We start from the raw sequence: 19,932 nt of genomic DNA, 5'->3' as shown, positions 1-19,932 counted from the left end.
TTTTACAGCACCAAAGACTTGAAAGTATTTGCTTCATATCCCCTTTTCAGTTTTTTTTTCTTTATTTTTACTAATAGTACACTTCTATTCTTGTTTTGGAGCACCTTGAATGTTTTAAGAGGGTTTAGAATATTAGTATTTATTTAAAAAAAAATCCTAATTAAAATAGTTGTGAGTTTGATAACAGTATGCATTTCTCATTGCAGGACTGCCAGTTCACATTAAGACATAAACTAATTAATTATGCCACATCTTGTTAATATATTAAGGAAATGCCATATATTTATTATTATTAAACATTATTGTGACCAAAAATATGTGTTTTTGGAAACATTTTAAATGAACCACTGGAATATTGTGTTTTTCTTTGTCAAAGTAAATAAATAAATAAAATTTAATTAAAATACATTTAAAGAATTTTTTTATAAATTAACAAATAAATAAAATTTTAATTAAATACCTAAACATTGTAATTTAAATAAAACAAATTATTAACTTTTAATTAAAATTATTTTAAATAAATGTACATAAATAATTGCAAGTTTTAAGTTAAATAAATACATGAATAAATACAAACTACATTAAGATACATTTAAATAAATTTTGATAAATTAACAAGTAAATATTTTTTATAAAAATACATAGATATTGCAATTTAAAATAATTAAATACACTTTAAATTATAATACTTTTAATTAAGTATAAATAAATAAATACAAATTTTAATTCAAATAAATGTATATACTTAAATTAAAATATTTCTTAATAAAAGCAACTTTTTATTTAATTAAATTCTTTTTTTTCTTTGTCGAAGTAAATAAATAAATACAAATTACATTAAAATACATTTAAATATATTTGAATAAATAACAAAAAAAATAATTTTAATAAAGCACAAATACTTTTCTTTAAAATACTTTTAAAGAAATTCAAATCAATACAGTTTAAATAAAATACATAAATACATAAATGAATAAATACAAATTAAATTAAAAAACATTTAGATAAATTAACAAATAATTACAACATTTAATTTAAATAAATACCTAAATATTGTACTTAAAAAATTATAAACTTTAAATAAGGATAATGAAATACTTTTTTTAATAAATACAAATTTTAATTAAAATAAATATTAAATAAAATAAACACAGAAATAAATAAAATAAAATAACAAATTAAATGAAAATACTTTAAAATATATTTTAATAAATTGACAAATGCAAATTTTTATTTAAATAAATACATTAATATTATATTTTAATAAAATAAATCAACTAAATATCTTTAAATAAATGTAAATAAATAAAATAGATGACAGCATTGACTTATACCTTAAAAGTAATATAATAAGGCATATATGGTTGTAACATGAAGATGTGCTGCATAACAGGAATGAGATCAATCACAGATTCTCTGTCAAAACATTTCCAATGGAATTTCTGCTTGATGTTTTTTTTTTTACGTTTTTATTTTACCAATACTGTATGCTTATTAGAGGCTTCTTTTGTACATGTTGACCTGCTGTCCAGTATTGTGAATACTTGATAAATTGTTAAGCCTGTACTGCTGTCAGACTCTCTGCAGAGGGCGCTAAAACACCAGCTTCAGAATGATCAGACCAGCAGAACACTTCTACTGCTGTTGGTTACATCAGATGTTTACTGTTGACGAATTCAGCTCCGTTCGGTTTAAAAACTGCAAGATTGCCACGAATTCATAAAGAGTTAGTGTCTTTGTTTAGGATATATTTTGATAAAAATGAAATGTAATGTTTGTTTCTAAATGAAAAAAATCACTAGTTGGAGTTTCCATTAAAATGAAGAAATTACATGGATTTGATTCTGTCTGTCTGTCTGTCTGTCTGTCTGTCTGTCTGTCAGTCTGTCTGTTTGTTATGCTGTATGCATATTTCTGTCTGTTCTTTGTTCTATACTAAAGCATTTCATCCACCCATCAGTTCATTGTTCTGTCTGTTTATTTATCTCTTTATGCATTTATTGTTTTGTTCTATCCATTAGTTTACTGCCGTCTATCATTCTCTTTGTCCTGTTCATCCATCCATCCATCCATCCATCCATCCATCCATCCATCCATCCATCCATCCATCCATCCATTCATCCTTCCTTTCTTCCCTTCCATCCATCCATTCATCCATCCATACATCCATCCATACATCCTTCCTTCCTTCCTCTATTCATCCATCTATCCATCGTTCATCCATGAATTATTTTAACATCTAGTTATCTATCTATCTATCTATCTATCTATCTATCTATCTATCTATCTATCTATCTATCTATCTATCTATCTATCTATCTATCTATCTATCTATCTATCAATCTATCTATCTATCTATCTATCTATCTATCTATCTATCTATTTATCTGTGTCTGTCTGTCTGTCTGTATATTTTGTCACTCATTCGTTCATCCTTTATTCCGTTATCTGTCCATTTTTATTCATTGTATTATCTGTAATTTTATCCGTCTGTCAGTCTATCCTTCCTATTGTCATTTATCTATATTTCTATCTATCCTTTATTATTTTTTTCTATCTATTGATTGTTTTGTTGTGTGATTCATCTTTCTGCTGCCCCATCTATCTATCTATTCATCCATCCATCCAATTATTTGTTTATTCATCCTATTGTCATTTTATCTATCATCCTTATTTTTTTCAATAAATTATCTATCTATTCATTGTGTTGTTGTTTCACTCATCTTTCCACTGTTCTATCCATCCATTCATTTATCCTTCCTTCCTTTTACCCAGCCATCTATTCATCCATCTGTATCATCTGTCATTTTATCCATCCGTCCATCCATTCATTTATTCACTCTTTTAATTTAATCGTTTAATCTACCTGCTGTATCTAATCATTGTTCCACCTGTCATTGTCTTTTCATCTATGTGTCCATCCATTCATTTTTAGATCTATCATTCAATCTATCCACCCATCAAGTTATGTTTCTATCTGCTCAATCATCCATCCATCCACCCACCAGATCAATGATCCATCGGTCCATGGATATGCCCAACCATCCACCCATCCTTCCCTCTCTCCATCCATCCATCTGCCTGCCCATCAATCTATCCATCAGTCCATCCAACCATCCAATCATCCATCTATCCATGCCTCCACCCATCAAGCCCCCAATCCATTTATCTATCCATCTATACATCCACCCACCACCCATCCACACATCTCTCCGCCCATCATTCTATTTGTACATCCATCCATCCACTCATCTATCCATTCATCTATACATCTACCCAACCACCCGTCCATCCACTCATCCGCCCAACCCTCCGACCGCCCATCCGTCCATCCATCCATCCATCCATCCATCCATCCATCCATCCATCCATCTATTCATTATCCTACCCGTCATCTGTCCATTCGTTTGTCCATCCACCTAACCATCCATCCATCCATCTGCCCATCCATCCAACCGTCCATCTATCTATTTATCCATGCATTCCCCCAACCATCTGTCTATCCCTCTGTCCATCCATCTGCCCATCCATCCATTCGCCTATCCAACCACCCGCCCATTCATCCATCCATCCGCCCATTCATCCATCCTTCCATCCATCCGTTCATCCATGCATCCGCCCACCCACCGATCCATCCATCCATCTATTAATTCGTCTGCCCATCCATCAAACCACCCACCCACCCATCCATCTATCTGCCCATCCATCCGTCCATCCATCCATCCATCCATCCATCCATCTGTCCAACCATCATCCATCCATCTATCTGCCCATCCATCTGTCCATCCATCTGCCCATCCAACCAACCACCCATCTATCCATTCATCCATGCATCCAATAATTGTTTCATCCATCCACCCATTCTTCATTCCAATGTTTCATCCATCCATCCATCCATCCATCCATCCGTCCATCCCTCTATCCTTCCGTCCACCCGTCCATCCGTCTATCTGCCCATCCATCCATCCATCCATCTGCCCATCCATCTGTTCATCCACCCATCTGTCCATCCATCCAAGCATCCATCCATCCATCCGTGTTTGTCCTAACATACCTCTTCCCACTTACAGATTTCTGACGCAACAAGGAGCGCTTTAACAAAGAGAGTTTTTATTCAATACATACCGCTGAAGGAACGCACAATAAATACACATTATAATAGATCATTCATAAGAAATACTGAAAACAGAACGAGAACTGCGATTCTAACTGGTAACATGATATGACGAGTGTTTGCTGCCAGTTCATCCGGTCCCGCTGCAGTACATTACATCTGTACACGTGTCCTTCATATCCCATAATGCATCAAAAGACTGAGGTCTGTTGCACCAGCACTGTGTGTGTGTGTGTGTGTGTGTGTCAATAAGTCAAGAGGTGAATTAAAAACAAATCTGGAACCACGTCCAGTAAATAAATTCTTGAAGGCAAAAAACCAAAACAAAAAACACACAGTGTGACTTTTGTCTTTGTAGAATCTGAAACAATGGCAAAAGAAGAGTCAGAAAATGAAGGCATTCTCATTGAAGTAAACCACTGGTTATAAAGCCAAGGCGCGATCCAGATTCCCATCACAACATTCAGTGTGTTCAGACTGTCTATAACAGTTCCACTTTCTTCGTTTGGTTAATCTGTAAAGGTGAAGTGTGTTTTTCTGACAGGCCTTTGCTGTGGTTTATATATATATATATATATATATATATATATATATATATATATATATATATATATATATATATATATATATTTTTTATTTGTTCTAAAATTTTGATATAAAAAAGTCTTAATTATGAGACAGTCAAAATGATGAGAGTAAAGCTATTGTGATATCAACAAGTTGAAAGAAACAAAAAGTCAAAATTATGAGATGAATTCTGTTTAAAAAAATCAAACTCGTCCTTTATTAAAAATAACCTTAAAATTAAAACAGTATTATAGAGAAAGTGCCAGTAATATCTAGAGTAATAACTAAAATAAAAGTGTAATAACTATTGATTTATTTATTTATTTATTTATTTTTATTGTGTAATGCTTTCTATTTGCATAACAACAGTTTTAATAAAAGACTTTAAAAATAAGCTTAACATTTTAACTAAAATTAAAATTGTAATATTGTTTTTGTAATAAAAACTATTTGTTTATTGTACATTGCTTTTCATTTTATAATCTATAATACATTTTTTATTTAATTTGAAGCTTATTTTTTAATAAAGGACGAGTTTGGTTTTGTATTAATGTAAAACTTTCATTAACTTGCCTATCAAACATAAAAAAAAATCTAAATTGACAAAAATGTACAAGGAAAGTTTAAATTAAGCTAAAAAAATACAACATGCAACAATTTATTTCTTCTTCTTTTTTTTTTTTTTGCATAATTTAAACTTTCCTTGTACTTGTTTGATAGGGATATTGCAGGTTAGTAAACATTTTATATTAATACAAAATCTGACTCATCCTTTATTAAAAATAACTTTGTTGTGCATTGCTTTCTATTGGTATAACCACAGTTTTTTTTTTTTACTAAAATAACTTTTTTTAAGCATAGTTTTAACTTTCCTTGTACATTTTTGTCAATTTCAATTAAAATGTTTAACTTGTTTGATAGGGACATTGCAGGTTAATGAACATTTTATGCGATTACAAAATCAGACTCGTCCTTTTTTAAAAATAGGCTTAAAATAAAATAAAATAAAAATGTTATTATTGAGATAGTGGCAGTAATAATTGTGTAACAAGTACCTGTTTATTTATTTATTTATTGTGCAATGCTTTCCATTTGTTTAACCACAGTTTTACTAAAATGTCTCGCAACATTTTGTTGGAATGTTGTATTTCTTTTAGCATAACTTAAACTCTTTCCTTAATTTAATTTATATTTTTTTACTTGTTTGATAGGGACATTGCAAGTTAATCAACATTTTATACAAATCCAAAAGTGGACTCGTCCTTTATTAAAAATAAAATTGTTAAAATTTAAAAATGTTAAAAACTGTATTACAGAGAAAGTGTCAGTAATAAAAATTTAATAAAAGTCTATTAACTATTATTTATTGATTTACTGTGCAATGCTTTTCATTTGTTAAACCACAGTTTTACTAAAATGATTTGCACAATGTTGTTGCAATGTTGTATTTTCTTAGCATAATTGAAACTTTCCTATTTATTGTGGATTGCCTTCCATTTGTATAACCACAGTTTTGCTAAAATGACCAAGATTTTGTAGCGATGTTTTATTTTTTAGCATAATTTAGACCTTTTTCTTGTGCATTTTTGCCCTTTTTTTTGTACAAAACTTGTCCTTTAATTAAAAAAAAGTTCAAATTAAAAATAAAATGACAATTTTAATATAACGTTCCATCAATAAGTGTAATAGCTATTCATTCTATTGTATTTACTAAAATTACTTGCAAAAGTTTGTTGCAATGCTGTATTTTTATTTATTTATTTTACATAATTTAAAAATGTTCCCTTAAAATTTTAGGTTTAAAATGATTTACTTGTAGGGACATTGCAAGTTTATGAACACTTTATATAAATACAAAATGCAAATATCTTAACAACGCTAACTTAAATATTGTTCTCAATTTCTGTTGCTGCTGTCATGAAATGACCAGAATTTTTAACATTGTGTCGCTTTCAACTTTTGATGTCACAATCCTTGTTTTTACTTCAATTAAATCCCTTGTTTTGACTTTCCATAATTCAGAATTTTTAGTTGCATGACACTTTTTTAATGATAACTTATGTCAGTACAGCTCAAAGAGGAGTTTGTGTTCATACATGGTTTAATTCAGCTTATAAGATCAATTAAGTGCTAAACGACACCCTTCACCTTTAAAGATCTGCTTCTTTCGTTCACGCTACAATGTTGATGACGTAAAAGGCATTTGATTGTCCTGACTTGAGCTTATTAAGGGACATTCTCGATTGGACAATGCCTCTCGTTCCATCAAGAGGAGAAACAAACTGACAGATGCATCATAATGTTTGTGCGCTAAAAAACGGCTTCTTCTATAAACTCGTCGGTGCTTTAAGGTTGCATTTCACACAAGTTATAATCCTGGTATTATTTACACACCCCATCTGTGCTTTTAAACTATCAAGAAGATTTTGATAATGAACAAATCTGCATTAGGTTTGGAAAAATACTGATGAGGGTGAGTAAATTTGACCAAATTAGAATTTTTGTGTGAACGTCCCCTTTAAAATGGTAGGAATTCTGATGCTAAATTAATACAGCGTTTCACATAAACTATTGCACTTAACAAATTACTCCACAGAATGATTTGTTCAGTCATAGCTCATTTCAAAAATTAAATAACCATGAGGTTAATTGTTCCCCTCAAAATGGATATTGAGAGAATGTTTTCACATCACGCCATAATATATTCCTTTCGCTATAAATTGAGAAAACATCTGTTTCCATCCATACAATACTTTCAGTTGTGTGATGCATTTAAAGTATCGCACAGCTAATATTCGTTTTTTTGTATGTTAGACTTTTTAAACTCGCAGTCAAAGTGCATTTCATCAGAAATCCCTGTATAATCCCAAAGAGTTTCATAAGACAAACAGCATTTTCATCTGGCTTAAAAAGTTAAATCTTTCTGGAAAAAACTGTTAAAACTTTCCGTCTCCTATTGGTCTTTTTCAAGCAAACACAAATAGATTAATTCATTGTTAGTGTCATTGAAAATAAAAACCTTCACATATCCCCTAAAAACTTGAAGATATGTTATAAAAAATAATCTAAGGCTGTGTTTGGAATAGCATGCTAACATACTAGTATGCACTACACTACCTGACAAAAGTCGCCTATGCAAGTTTTAGGAACAGCAGATAATAGCTTGACTTCTAGTTGATCATTTAGTATCAGAAGTGTCTTATATGAAAGGCAAAGGCCCCTAGATTACGCTTATTGTACCAAAATAAAATATGATCATGCCTTGATTTTTAATTATTTTGTTAGGGCAGTAAGGTCTGACTTTGCTAAGACAAAAGTCACTCAATAGAAGTAATGTCCAGTATAGAATATAAAGTCATGCTGCAGTGGAAACAGAATGAATATTGTGTCTGACTCCATCATGAGCTTGGAGGACTGCATCCATACATCTCTGCACTGACTCAAATCACTTAATAATAAAGTCATCTGGAATGGCAAAGAAATCGATTTTGCAGGACTCCCAGAGTTCATCAAGAGTCTTTGGATTCATCTTCAATGCCTCCTCCATCTTATCCAAGACATGCTCAATAATGTTCACACTGGTATCTGGGCTGGCCAATCTTTGAACTTTTTTGCTTTCAGGAGCTTTGTTGTGGAGGCTGAAGTATGAGAAGGAGCGCTATCCTGCTGAAGAACTTGCCCTCTCCTGTGGTTTGTAATGTAATGGGCAGCACAAATGTCTCGATACCTCAGGCTGTTGATGTTGCAGACTTCTCGCACACCCCTGTACATAATGTAACCCCAAACCATGATTTGTCTTCACCAGACTTGACTGGTTTCTGTGAGAGTCTTGCGTCCATGCAGGCTCCAGTAGGTCTTCTACAGTGTTTGTGATGATTGGGATGCAGATCAACAGATGATTCATCAGAAAAATCCACCTTCTGCCACTTTTCCCAATGATCAACTAGAAGTCAAGTTGCTCTAAAAACGACAAGACTTTTGTCAGGTAGTGTATGTGTTTCTATACTGTATCCAAAAGTGCAGTGCATCTGAGTAATTTGAGCGACTGTTTCCACTGCCAAATATCAAAGAGGTATTTAAGTAGTACCTAGAGTGCATACTATCCAGTATTCACTAAGTAGTATGCAAGTATTCCATTCCGAACACAGCCATAGTCATGGCACGGTACCAGGTAGCCCCGCCCCCCCTCAGTGCTCAGGTAACGATTGGTTACAATTCAGCCAATGGAAAAAAGTGCAATCATATTGAGGAAATGTATCGTGTTCACAACTTAAATATCATGGTTTTGGTTTTGTAAGCAAAGGCAAATGAACAGCACACATTTTAAGAGCCGTTTTCATGCTTTCACCAACTCTTTAGAAGCATGAAGAATGTGTACGAAAACGCAACAGTATTATTTTCTCTTTTTACAGTACATCAAACTCTTACAAAACCATAAACCAGCAATGAGAGCTAAAAAAAACAAACAAAAATAAAACATGCTTTTATCAAACATTTAGATATACACTTACTTCAGAACACTAACAGCAACTATCTTTTTTCAGTTTTCTTTTTTTTTTTTTTTGCACCACTGACACAGATACATAGAAAAGTTCTATCCACATTTCTGCTCAAAACTAGAACTTTTGAAATTACAAGAAACATTGCACGAGCCTAAGGCCAGGAATATACTTTTGTTCCAGTAGGTAAATGCAAATGCTTCCCGACGTTTTCAAGAAGAATCTTTTCAGTGTTTGTTAGTTTAAAAAATACCTTCTATTATATCCCATATTAGAAAGAACGTCACAGGCTTTGAATGACATTGAGCTGAGCAAATCACAGTTTTGATGTCTTGAGTGAACTGTCCCTTTAAATATCTGCTATGGCGGTAACAAACCTCAAGGGAGTGCTATTCTTATTTTAATGTGTTGCCTTCATACTATGGGTCAGCGTCACTTCGCATTTGCACGTTTTTAAACCAAACCATCATCCATCAATAAATACAATTTAATTGTTTTAACATAATACATTTGAAGCCAAATGTTAAAATGAAACACCTGGGTGTGCTAAAAAATGTGGTAACACTTTATAATAACTACATACTAGGAATCATTTACTAAGCATTAGCATCTAGTGAATTCATCATTTGTCAAGCATTACCTCTACATTAATAAGCTTTAGTAAGCAGTTTATAACTGCAGCTACAAATGCTGTAATCTTGACTTATTAGCACCTATATAGTGTACTTAATAATTGTACTTTCATACTTAGTTAATGATTTATTTTTCATTAATAAATTAAGTATCGCTCTATTTACAAACCATTTGTATTTAAGAGTAGTTGAGGGTTTTTAGGATCATTCAGAATGAGTTAGTAAATGATTAATACACTATTGAAATCAATGTTTATATGTCTTATTATTCAGACATATACTTAACTAATATGTTAATAAATGCTTTATTAATTCAACTTCATGCAGTTTTGTGACCTGATCTAAAGTAATGATTATTCATGCTTTATAAATGCCTTATAAATGACAAATAAAGGCTCAGAATCAAATGAACAATAATCTTTGCAATCTTTTTTAAAAAGTAAAATGACTGTAAAGTTTAAACATTGCAAAATAACAGGACATACGACATAAAACTGGATAAAACAACAACAATATAATAATTTAACAATATAATAAGATGCAATGTTTAAACTCTAGAGTGATTTTATTTTAGATCAGGTTGCAAAGATTTATTTTTCATTTGAAGTACAGTTTTATTTGTGTATCTTTAAATGAATAGGAATGAATAATGTCTTTTTTCCTGTTTAGAATTTAACTGAGCCTTTATTTGACATTTATAAACAATTTGCAAAGCATAAATAGTCCTCACTTTAGATTAGGTCACAAAACTACATGAAGTTGAGTTAATAAAGCATTTATTAGCATATATAGTATTATCGTAATATTACTATATAGTAATATAGTAATAGTAATATAGTAATAACGCATTCTGAATGATCCTAAAAACCCTCAACTACTCTTAAATACAAATGGTTTGTAAATAATGCGATACTTAATTTAGTAATGAAAAATAAATCATTATTAAAGTATGAAAATACAAATATTAAGCACATTTTAAACATGTTTGTAAGTCAAGAATAGAGCATTTGTAGCTGCAGTTATAAACTGCTTACTAACGCTTATTAATGTAGAGTTAATGCTTCATAGATAATGAATTCACGATATGCTAATGCTTAATAAATGATTTATAGTGTGTAGTTATTATAAAGTGTTACCAAAAAGGTTTTTGAATTAGTTTGGAGGATGGCATGTTTAGAGAGCTTGTGTTGTTTTTGTTTGTTTTAAAGCTGAAATAAACCATGTAAAAAGTTTAGGGTTAAGGCCTTATATGGCAATTCTCCATGTTTTATGCAAATGACTAAAGCTCAGGCTCATGTTTACATGATGACAGTGTACTAAAAATGGGTAATTTTTCATTTGCATTTGCACAAGCTTTCATAAACAGATGATTAAAGTACATAGGAATCTGCAAAAATAACTCAAAAAGCCAACACAATCTCACGGCCATTTGTAAATTTTTGATTCAGTGGCTAATCCGCATGAATTTATACAATCTCATTCATACAATTTAGTACAATTTTGCTCATCCCCCAATGATGGTTGAGTTAAGAGATGGGATTTAGTGCTATGCCTCCTTTTTAAAATCTTACATTTTCATACGACTGAACAAATTTGTATGAATTAAAAATAGTTGCGTTTCCTCATTAGATCAGGCTGAAAAGGCTGCATTCTGATGCCAGGCCAGTAGATGGCGACTTTAAAAAGAAACACCATATGGCTGCAATAAAGATTTTCTTTAGTCCACCACTGATATTTTAGTTGTCAAGTACTCACTCATGCCTATAGACCAAACACATAATGCATGTGTGCATCATTTCAGCCTGATCTCACGAGAAAATGTAAGTATTTTATGTTTGGCCAGTTTAGTGGCTAATTTGTATGAATTTGTACGAGTTCAGTCGTACAAAATTGTACGATTTTAAAAAGGAGGCGTGGCACCTAACCCCACCCCTAAACCCAACCGTCATTGGGGGATGAGCAAATCGTACTAAATTGTGCGAATTAGATCATACAAATTCATATGAATTAGCTACAAAATCAAAGTTACGAATTGCCGTGAGATTGTGTTGATTATTCCCATTTTCACAAAAATGCAATTTTGTTGATTACATTCACACAAAAATGGTATTACGAGAACATTTTTCAGTGACATTGAGCAGAGCAAGTCACAGTATTAGTCTCTGAGTGAACTATCCCTTTAAATATCTGCTATGGTGATAAAAAACCTCAAGGGGGCGATATTTTTTAGTTTTTCCTTCAAAACTACGGGTCAGGGTCACTAAAGGCTGATTTATACTTCTGCGTCAAGCGCACGTGTATACTACAGTGCAGCCTACGTGTGGGCACATAGCCCTCGCCGTCTACGTCGCTGACGTGCACCTCTCAAAAAATGTAACTACAAATCGCAACGACGCGTAGCGCAAGCTCTGTGATTGGTCGGCTTGGAAGTGCTGACAAGTGTGGGTGGGACTGAGAGCCGCGTGAGCCCGATGGAGCGACTACTTACAAGGAGCTCCGGATGGAGACTGTTGGTTTGTGTTTACATTACGATTAAAGTTGTTGCATTCCTGCCGGTTCCTGCCTCAAAATGAGCGAGTTTGAACCACTTGTTCATTAAGGAAGCGTTCCGAAAAAACAAAACACCAGCGAAAAAACTCGACGCAGAGGAACATAAACACCTATTCTCAGCTAACATTTCGGAATTGTTATAGCAAAGCAACAGAAATAGCGCACAGAAGTATGAATGCACAGCTATGCGCGTTGCATGCACTGTGGGTCACGCCGATCCCTGGACACAGAAGTATAAACCAGGCTTAAGCATTCAAGCTCGAGAACATTTTTTTTAAAGCAAACCATCATCCACCAATAAATGTGATACAATTTAAGGTAAATTTAAGGGGAAAAAAAATTATATTTATAACCTGGGTGTACTAAAAATAATTATACTTTTTGGGGGGCAGTATATTTAGAGAGCTTGTGTTGTTTTTGTTTATTTGTTTGTTTGTTTAAAAAGTGAAAATGGTTTAAAAAAATTAAGAATTATGGCCTTGTATGGAAATTCTGCATGTTTTATGCAAATGACTAAAGCTCAAGATCATGCTTACATGGCGACAGTATACTAAAAATGGGTGTTTTTCATTTGCATTTTTGAAAGATTTTATAAACAGATGATTAAAGTACACAAATCTGCGAAAATAACTGAAAAGGCCAACACAATCTCATGGCAATTCGTAACTTTTTAATTCAGTGACTAATTGGTATGAATTCGTACGATCTCATTCATACAATTTAGTACGGTTTGCTTATCCCCCAATGATGGTTGGGTTTAGGGATGCAGTTGGGTGCCACGCCTCCTTTTTAAAATCGTACATTTTTGAAGGACTGAACTCGTACAAATTCGTATGAAGTAGCCACTAAAGTAAAAGTACGTAAAATAGTTTAGTTTCCTCGTGATATCAGCCTGAAAAGGCTGCTATCTGCATGCCAAGCCAGTAGACGGCAGCGTGACTGCAAAAAGAAACACTATATGGCTGCACAAACGATTCTGTCGTCCACCAGTGATATTTTTGGTTGTCAAGTACTCACTCTTGCCTATAGACTAAACATACAATGCATGTGCGCATCATTCCCATTTTCACAAATTCGCATTTTTGTAGATTACATCAACACAAAAATTATATTATGAGATTTTTTTGTTATCGAAATTAGAAGCATTTGCAATGACGTACTCGCCTAAAGTATGCCTCCAACCTGAAGCTTATCATACGCTTTGAGTTTGCAGTTTTTGTTCTTTGCAAAGTTCAGTAAAAATACATATTTTTGGACCACCCCCTCCCTCCCCCGTTCAAAACGTTAAACAGGAAATCTGTCGAAATGAAACGTTGATGTGCAGAATTGAAAGCTGCTTTATACTCTCTTGCCTCTTGCTTGTTGAATCTAAACCGGAGTGGGCTCGGGGAAAGCGTCCAGTAAAGTAGTTTCTTTCGCGGTGTCCGCTAGCGAAACGTCAGGCAGATTGTGAGGCATCTCCTTTGGCTGCTCAGCTACATAACAGTTCCCATTGGCATTGTAGCCTGTATCCTGCGTGTTGTTGTTCAGATAGTTCTGAAACTCCATCTGGTTCAGCTCTCCTGATTGGCTGAGGAAGCTCCCTTTAGATTGGATGCTTTTCTCTGGCTCTGGAGTGCAGCAGCCAATCACGGCCAAGTGGTGATTAGCATATGGCTGCTCTGGCTGCTGGGAATAGTCCGCGTATTGGTCAGCGGTCACATTAAAGGGACCCTGAGACATGACCCTATTTGAGTCGTTAACCCTGTCTTGATAAGACGCAGTGTCGCCTATGTAGGGCTCACTGGATTGGTTGGAGGCCAAAAGTACGGGCGGGGTAACGTTCTCCATTGAGTAGTACTCTGCGGTGGAGTTGATGAAGTACGAGTTGCCGTTTGTTTGGTTGTCTGACGTGATCGTATTCTCAGAGTAACGCATCACAGAAGGGGGCGGAGCCACTTCGCTATTGGCCAATCCTGTTTCAAACTCCTTCACCTTATCTTCATCCTCATCATCATCTTCCTCCTCAGAGTCGCTATTGGCCAAACTCTGCGTGCTGGAATCGGATAAGCTGCACAAACTGCTGCTATCGTCTTTTTCATCTTCATCTTCATCATCATCATCATCTTCATCATCTTCATCATCCTCTTCATCTTCTTCATCTTCATCCTCCTCCTCTTCCTCTTCGTCCTCCAAGACCTCGTCCATGTCGTCTCCAGACTGCAGGTGCATGATGGTGGTCTGCGGGACTGTATCTGGGATTGCATACTCCAGTGCGTGCTGTCCCGTCGCCAGCGGGCTGCAGTGTCCATTGGGGTCGCTGTGAAATCCGTTTCCAGCCACAGCGCCGGAGTTCTGCTGTTCGCGGCTCTTCTCCAGCTCCAGCTTCATGATGGTGTGCAGGAAGTGAGTCCGCACTCGGATGGGATTAAATTCGATCCTGCCGGCTGCGTTGCTGCAGCCCTCTTTCGTGCAGCCGCAAGGGAAAGACATTCGGTCCACCTGTGGACATCCAAAAACACTTGAGCACAGGCCAGTTTGAGGATGGTTTGAATCACACACACAGCAAGGAACAGTGTTGGGTCTAATCAGTCATAAAAGTAAACTAGCTACTTAAAAATATAATAATAATAAATTTAAAAAAGTGTGAGAGTCAAATTATAGTTTATTGAATTTCTCTATGTAATGTAATGTTTATTTATATAGCACATTAATCATGTATGTCCATACACCAAAAGTACTTCATAATCATGCAAACAATTATTTAAATTTGGCAAACAATGTAAAAAAATAAATTAGGATTCATTTTTGGCAATTTTGCCTTTCATTTGATAGGACAACAATGTAATTTTTATAATTATGCACATTTCAGCAATGTTCATTTACTTAATAAATTTAAGGCAATAGATTTACTCACTTTATAAATGTAACTAATCTCTTTTTACAGTGTACATTGTTTAACTTTTCATTTTATTTAGTAATTAGTAATTAATATAAGAATAATAAATAAAACAATATAAACAAACAAATATATAAATAAATATACATATGTAAAAATATATAAATAATAAAAAAAAGAAAATATATAAAAAAATATATTAAAAAATATATAAGAAATACAAAATAAAATACAATATGTGTGTGTGTGTGTGTATGTGTGTGTGTGTGTGTGTATGTATGTATATATATATATATATATATATATATATATATATATATATATATATATATATATATATATATATATATATATATATATATATATAAAATACAAAATGAATACAACAAAACAGGGCGGCTAATAATTCAGGGGGGCTAATAATTCTGACTTCAACTATATTCATTTATTTTCTATTCGGCTTAGTCCCTTTATTAATCATGGGTCACCACAGCGGAATGAATCGCCAACTTATCTAGCATATGTTTTACACAGCAGATGCCATTCCAGCCACAACCCATCACTGGGAAACACCCATACACTCTTGAATTCACACACACATACACTATGGCCAATTTATCCTACTCAATTCACCTATATCACATGTCTTTGGATTGTGGGGGAAACCGGAGCACCCGGAGGAAACCCATACGAACATGGGAAGAACATGCAAACTCCACACAGAAATGCCAACTGGCCCAGCCAATTCTTGAACCGGTGACCTTCTTGCTGTGAGGCGATTGTGCTATCTACTGCGCCACTGTGTTGCTCTATATAGCTAAAAGGGATTTTTCAGGAGTTTTTGGGAATATTCAGTCAAGTAATTAGTAAATAAATAATTTTCAGAATATTTTAATGATGTAATTAAATACATTTTTGAAGTAACTTTCCCTATACTGAAGAAGTATAATCTAAATAAAGTTTCCCTCTCTACTGAAGACCTGATGTACCATGTGAAATATATCTGTCTGCTGTCTGACATCTAAATCAATTTAATCAGAGCGTACCGTTTCTCCATTAAACTTTATAACCAGACTTAATTACTCTTAATTACTTTTGCTTGTCTGCCATGTTAGATTTGCTTTGACAGGCTTGGCTTTACTGCAGTATGGAAACTCGTGAACACTAATCAGCTCATCGTGTGATTGCAGCGACTGGGTGAGTTTTACAACAACAACCTGTTGAGGTCATAGGTCACCTCAAAATAAATATAACTTAAAATTGATTAATGATCAATTAAACTGACTTTCACACTTTTTACTGTTACATGAAAAAATGTGATAAAACTACTTTATAACATTACACAATACTACAAAATCAATAACATTTATAAATGAATGAATTAATAATTCAATGCAAAATATTCAATTCAAACTTAAAATAAGTTAGCATAAAATAAATAATATATTATTAATTATATAATAATTGGTAGAACATTTATAATTACAATTAATTAATTAAAAATGTTTTTAATATTTATTATGTGCAATAAAATATTACAATATTTTGTATTGAATTATATTTTTTGAGGATTATTTTGGTTTCACATTGATGTCTACGCACTAAAAAACGTTGAGTTATTTATTTAACCCAATGGTTGAGTTAAACTTATTTGGTACTTGGTAATTGGGTTATTTTTAACCTTTATTAGGTTATTTATTAATAACTCAACCAGTTGGGTTAAATATTCGTTGCTTTGTTGGGTTATTTATAACCTTTATTTGGTTATTCATACTATAAAATTTTGAATTTCAACAGTCAACTGATTTAACTGACACAGAACAGCTGTATTAATATGCGTGCGTAATGTTGTTTTGGTGTTATAAAAGTTAAGCTCTTGTGCAATAATATTATTTTTGTTTTGTCAAATGAGCTCTCCATATCGTGTTTTTTATATCCGTTTTACCAGCACTCTTAATTATTGATGATACAAATGCGCACTTCATAGCCGATCTATATTAAATGGCTAAAACGCTTTCTCTACCTTACGTGTTCATCTCCACACCCAGATAGCAAAATGACCTAAAATCAAAGTTTCTTTTGATATCGAATCCACGTTGATCACCGACGTTGATTCAACTTCGTTTTGCTCATCGGGGTAACGTTGAAACGAAGTCAGGCACTCCATTCAAATCGAACCTGAAATCGACGCAATTGGTTACTTACCCAATGTTCAATCGATATTGAGTTTCAGTCAATCGAATTGACGTAATAGAATCCACATTCAACATATAATTGACCTAATTGGTTGATTTTAAGTCGATTGGAATAACATATAATCCACACATATTCAACATATAGTTTGTTTTTTTGCCGTCATTCTCACCATTATTACACAGTTGAGACACTTATTTATTTATTTACACAGCCATAATTATAAAACTAATAGTACCTTGTTAAAATAGTTGAGTTAAAAATACCCCAACATATAACACATCTATAGGATATTATAGCACCTTCCCAACTATGGGTTATTTTAATCCAATTCATTGGGTTATATAATTTATCCCAATGCATTGGGTTATTTTGATTAAATGTTATTTTTTCCATTCTGGTATTACTACTACTACTATTAGTTTTATAATTATGGGTGTGTACATAAATAAATAAGCATCTCAGCTGTGTCCTAATCATGAGAATGACGGCAAAAAACAAACAAACTATATGTTGAATATGTGTGGATTCTATGTTGTTCCACTCGACTTAAAATCAACATAGTTTCAACATTAGGTAGACAAACCAATTAGGTGGATTATATGTTGACAATGCGTGGATTCTATAACGTCGATTCGATTGACTGAAAATCAACATCGATTGAACATTGGGTAAGTAACCAATTGCGTCGATTTCAGGTTCAATTTGAATGGAGTGCCTGACGTCGTTTCAACATTACCCCGATGAGCAAAACGATGTTGAATCAACATCGGTGATCAACGTGGATTCGATATCAAAAGAGATGTTGATTTTAGGTTGAAATTATGTCATTTTGCTATCTGGGTGTGGAGATGAACACGTGAGGTAGAGAAAGCGTTTTAGCTATTTAATATAGATCGGCTATGAAGTGCGCATTTGTATCATCAATAATTAAGAGTGCTGGTGAAACGGATATAAAATACACGATATGGAGAGCTCATTTGATAAAACAAAAATAATATTATTGCACAAGAGCTTAACTTTTATAACACAAAAACAACATTACGCACACATATTAATACAGCTGTTCTGTGTTAAATAAATCAGTTGACTGTTGAAATTCAAAATTTTAACCCAACTGGTTGAGTTATAACAAAGAGCTCAGAATGACCAAGAGGCGACACTCAATAGAACGTTCCATTGCAACAGCAGCACTGAGCAACAACCCTGGATTCCACCTTTTTGGAGTGAAAGTGATCAGCTGTCCATTGGATCTCATTACTGTCACGATGGCAAGCAGCTGCTTTGTTTTTTATTTATTTTTTTAAAAAGCGCATTAAAGCTGAGATACAACCTGAAAGACGACAATACAACACTTACTATCATAATCATCAGCACTTTTATTAGTTTATTTAACAGACTAATAATATGCTGTTGTTCTATTGGAGTTTTCATTCCAAAATGACCGCCGCACCCTCTAGTGGCTGTTTCCCAAATTACACAAGAGTGTCGCCTCTTGGTGATTCTATGCTCTTTGGTAATAATATAAATAACCAAATAAAGGTTCTAAATAACCCAACAAAGCACCAAATATTTAAACCAACTGGTTGAGTTATTAATAAATAACCAAATAAAGGGTAAAAATAACCCAACACAGCACCAAATATGTTTAACTTAACCATTGGGTTAAATAAATAACTCAACGTTTTTAATGTGTAGTATTAGTAATACCACAATGGAAAAAATAACATTTAATCAAAATAACCCATAGTTGGGAAGGTGCTATAATAACCTATAGTTGGGTTATATGTTGGGGTATTTTAACAAACTATTTTACCAGAGTAACTTTTGAGAATCTTTTATTAATAATAATAGGAGGATTATAATAATTCAGGAGGACTAATAATTCAGACTTCACCTGTGAGTGTGTGTGTGTGTACTCTTGTCCTCTCACCTGACACTTGATGCCGGCTAGGCTGCATGTGCAGGTTTCTGGGTCACAGAAGAGTCTACAGTCACAGCCACAGTCTTCTCTGGACACCCTGATGGCCCGCAGCTCGTGTTTCTCCTCCACATCGATCTTCTTGACTCCGGACGAGCGCAGCAGAGCACGTCGCTTCTTAGTGGTCAGTGGCTGGAGGAAGAAGTACTCGTCCACCTCTGTGTTATCAATGTCAAGGTCATCATCAGAGACGTCGTCCAGCGTCAGAGCATTCGCCTCCTCAGACTCCACTGAGCCGTTCTTCGTCAACTGAAAACCAGAACACTTCAAAACAATTCACAACACTTTGACCCAGGTAAGTTTGTGTTTAGCTGAAGCACACTTTGAACTAGAAACTGGAAGCCATTGACTAGAATAGTTGGAAAAGCTAATGGAAGCCAATGATTACAGCGTTCTAGCTTTTTTAATAATATATACATATTTACTGACCCGCAGGCGTATGGAGTTGAGCTTCTCCTCCTTCAGGTGGTCTCTCAGCATGTCTCTGTGGATCCTCTCCTGCTCCATGGCGAACTCTC

General features: G+C 33.7%; 1 protein-coding gene and 1 long non-coding RNA gene across 6 annotated transcripts in view; both read right to left on the bottom strand.

Annotated features, from left to right (window-relative positions):
- Positions 1–1,412: 1,412 nt before the first annotated feature.
- Positions 1,413–4,594, bottom strand: LOC147835429 (uncharacterized). 2 transcript variants are annotated; one of them, XR_015500141.1, is made up of 2 exons: positions 3,935–4,567; positions 1,413–2,937 (listed from the first exon to the last, which is right to left on the bottom strand). It is a non-coding gene; the product is annotated as an uncharacterized LOC147835429 (long non-coding RNA). The 2 variants fall into 2 exon arrangements; XR_015500142.1 differs by having other exon boundaries at positions 2,539–2,949; positions 3,935–4,594.
- Positions 4,595–6,445: 1,851 nt separating this feature from the next.
- The window catches only part of csrnp3 (cysteine-serine-rich nuclear protein 3), a 115,350-nt gene continuing 101,863 nt past the window's right edge, over positions 6,446–19,932 (bottom strand). The window contains exons 3-7 of one of the 4 annotated variants that reach the window (XM_087268524.1): positions 19,844–19,932; positions 19,367–19,663; positions 13,009–14,843; positions 10,851–11,230; positions 9,246–9,870 (exon numbers count right to left, since the gene is read on the bottom strand). The exon at positions 19,844–19,932 is cut by the window's right edge and continues 171 nt beyond it. In XM_087268524.1, the coding sequence (XP_087124650.1) occupies positions 13,731–14,843; positions 19,367–19,663; positions 19,844–19,932 (1,499 nt within the window). In that variant the 3' untranslated portion in view covers positions 9,246–9,870; positions 10,851–11,230; positions 13,009–13,730. Of the gene's footprint in view, positions 9,871–10,850; positions 14,844–19,366; positions 19,664–19,843 lie in introns of all 4 variants that reach the window. The other 3 variants (XM_087268523.1, XM_087268521.1, XM_087268522.1) reach the window with 3 other exon arrangements.

This window comes from Danio rerio, chromosome 9 (assembly GCF_052040795.2).
Source record: "Danio rerio strain M-AB ecotype USA chromosome 9, GRCz13ab, whole genome shotgun sequence".
NCBI lineage: Eukaryota > Metazoa > Chordata > Actinopteri > Cypriniformes > Danionidae > Danio > Danio rerio.
Note: the sequence above shows the minus strand (reverse complement) of the source record. Positions and strands in the feature narration are given on the sequence as shown.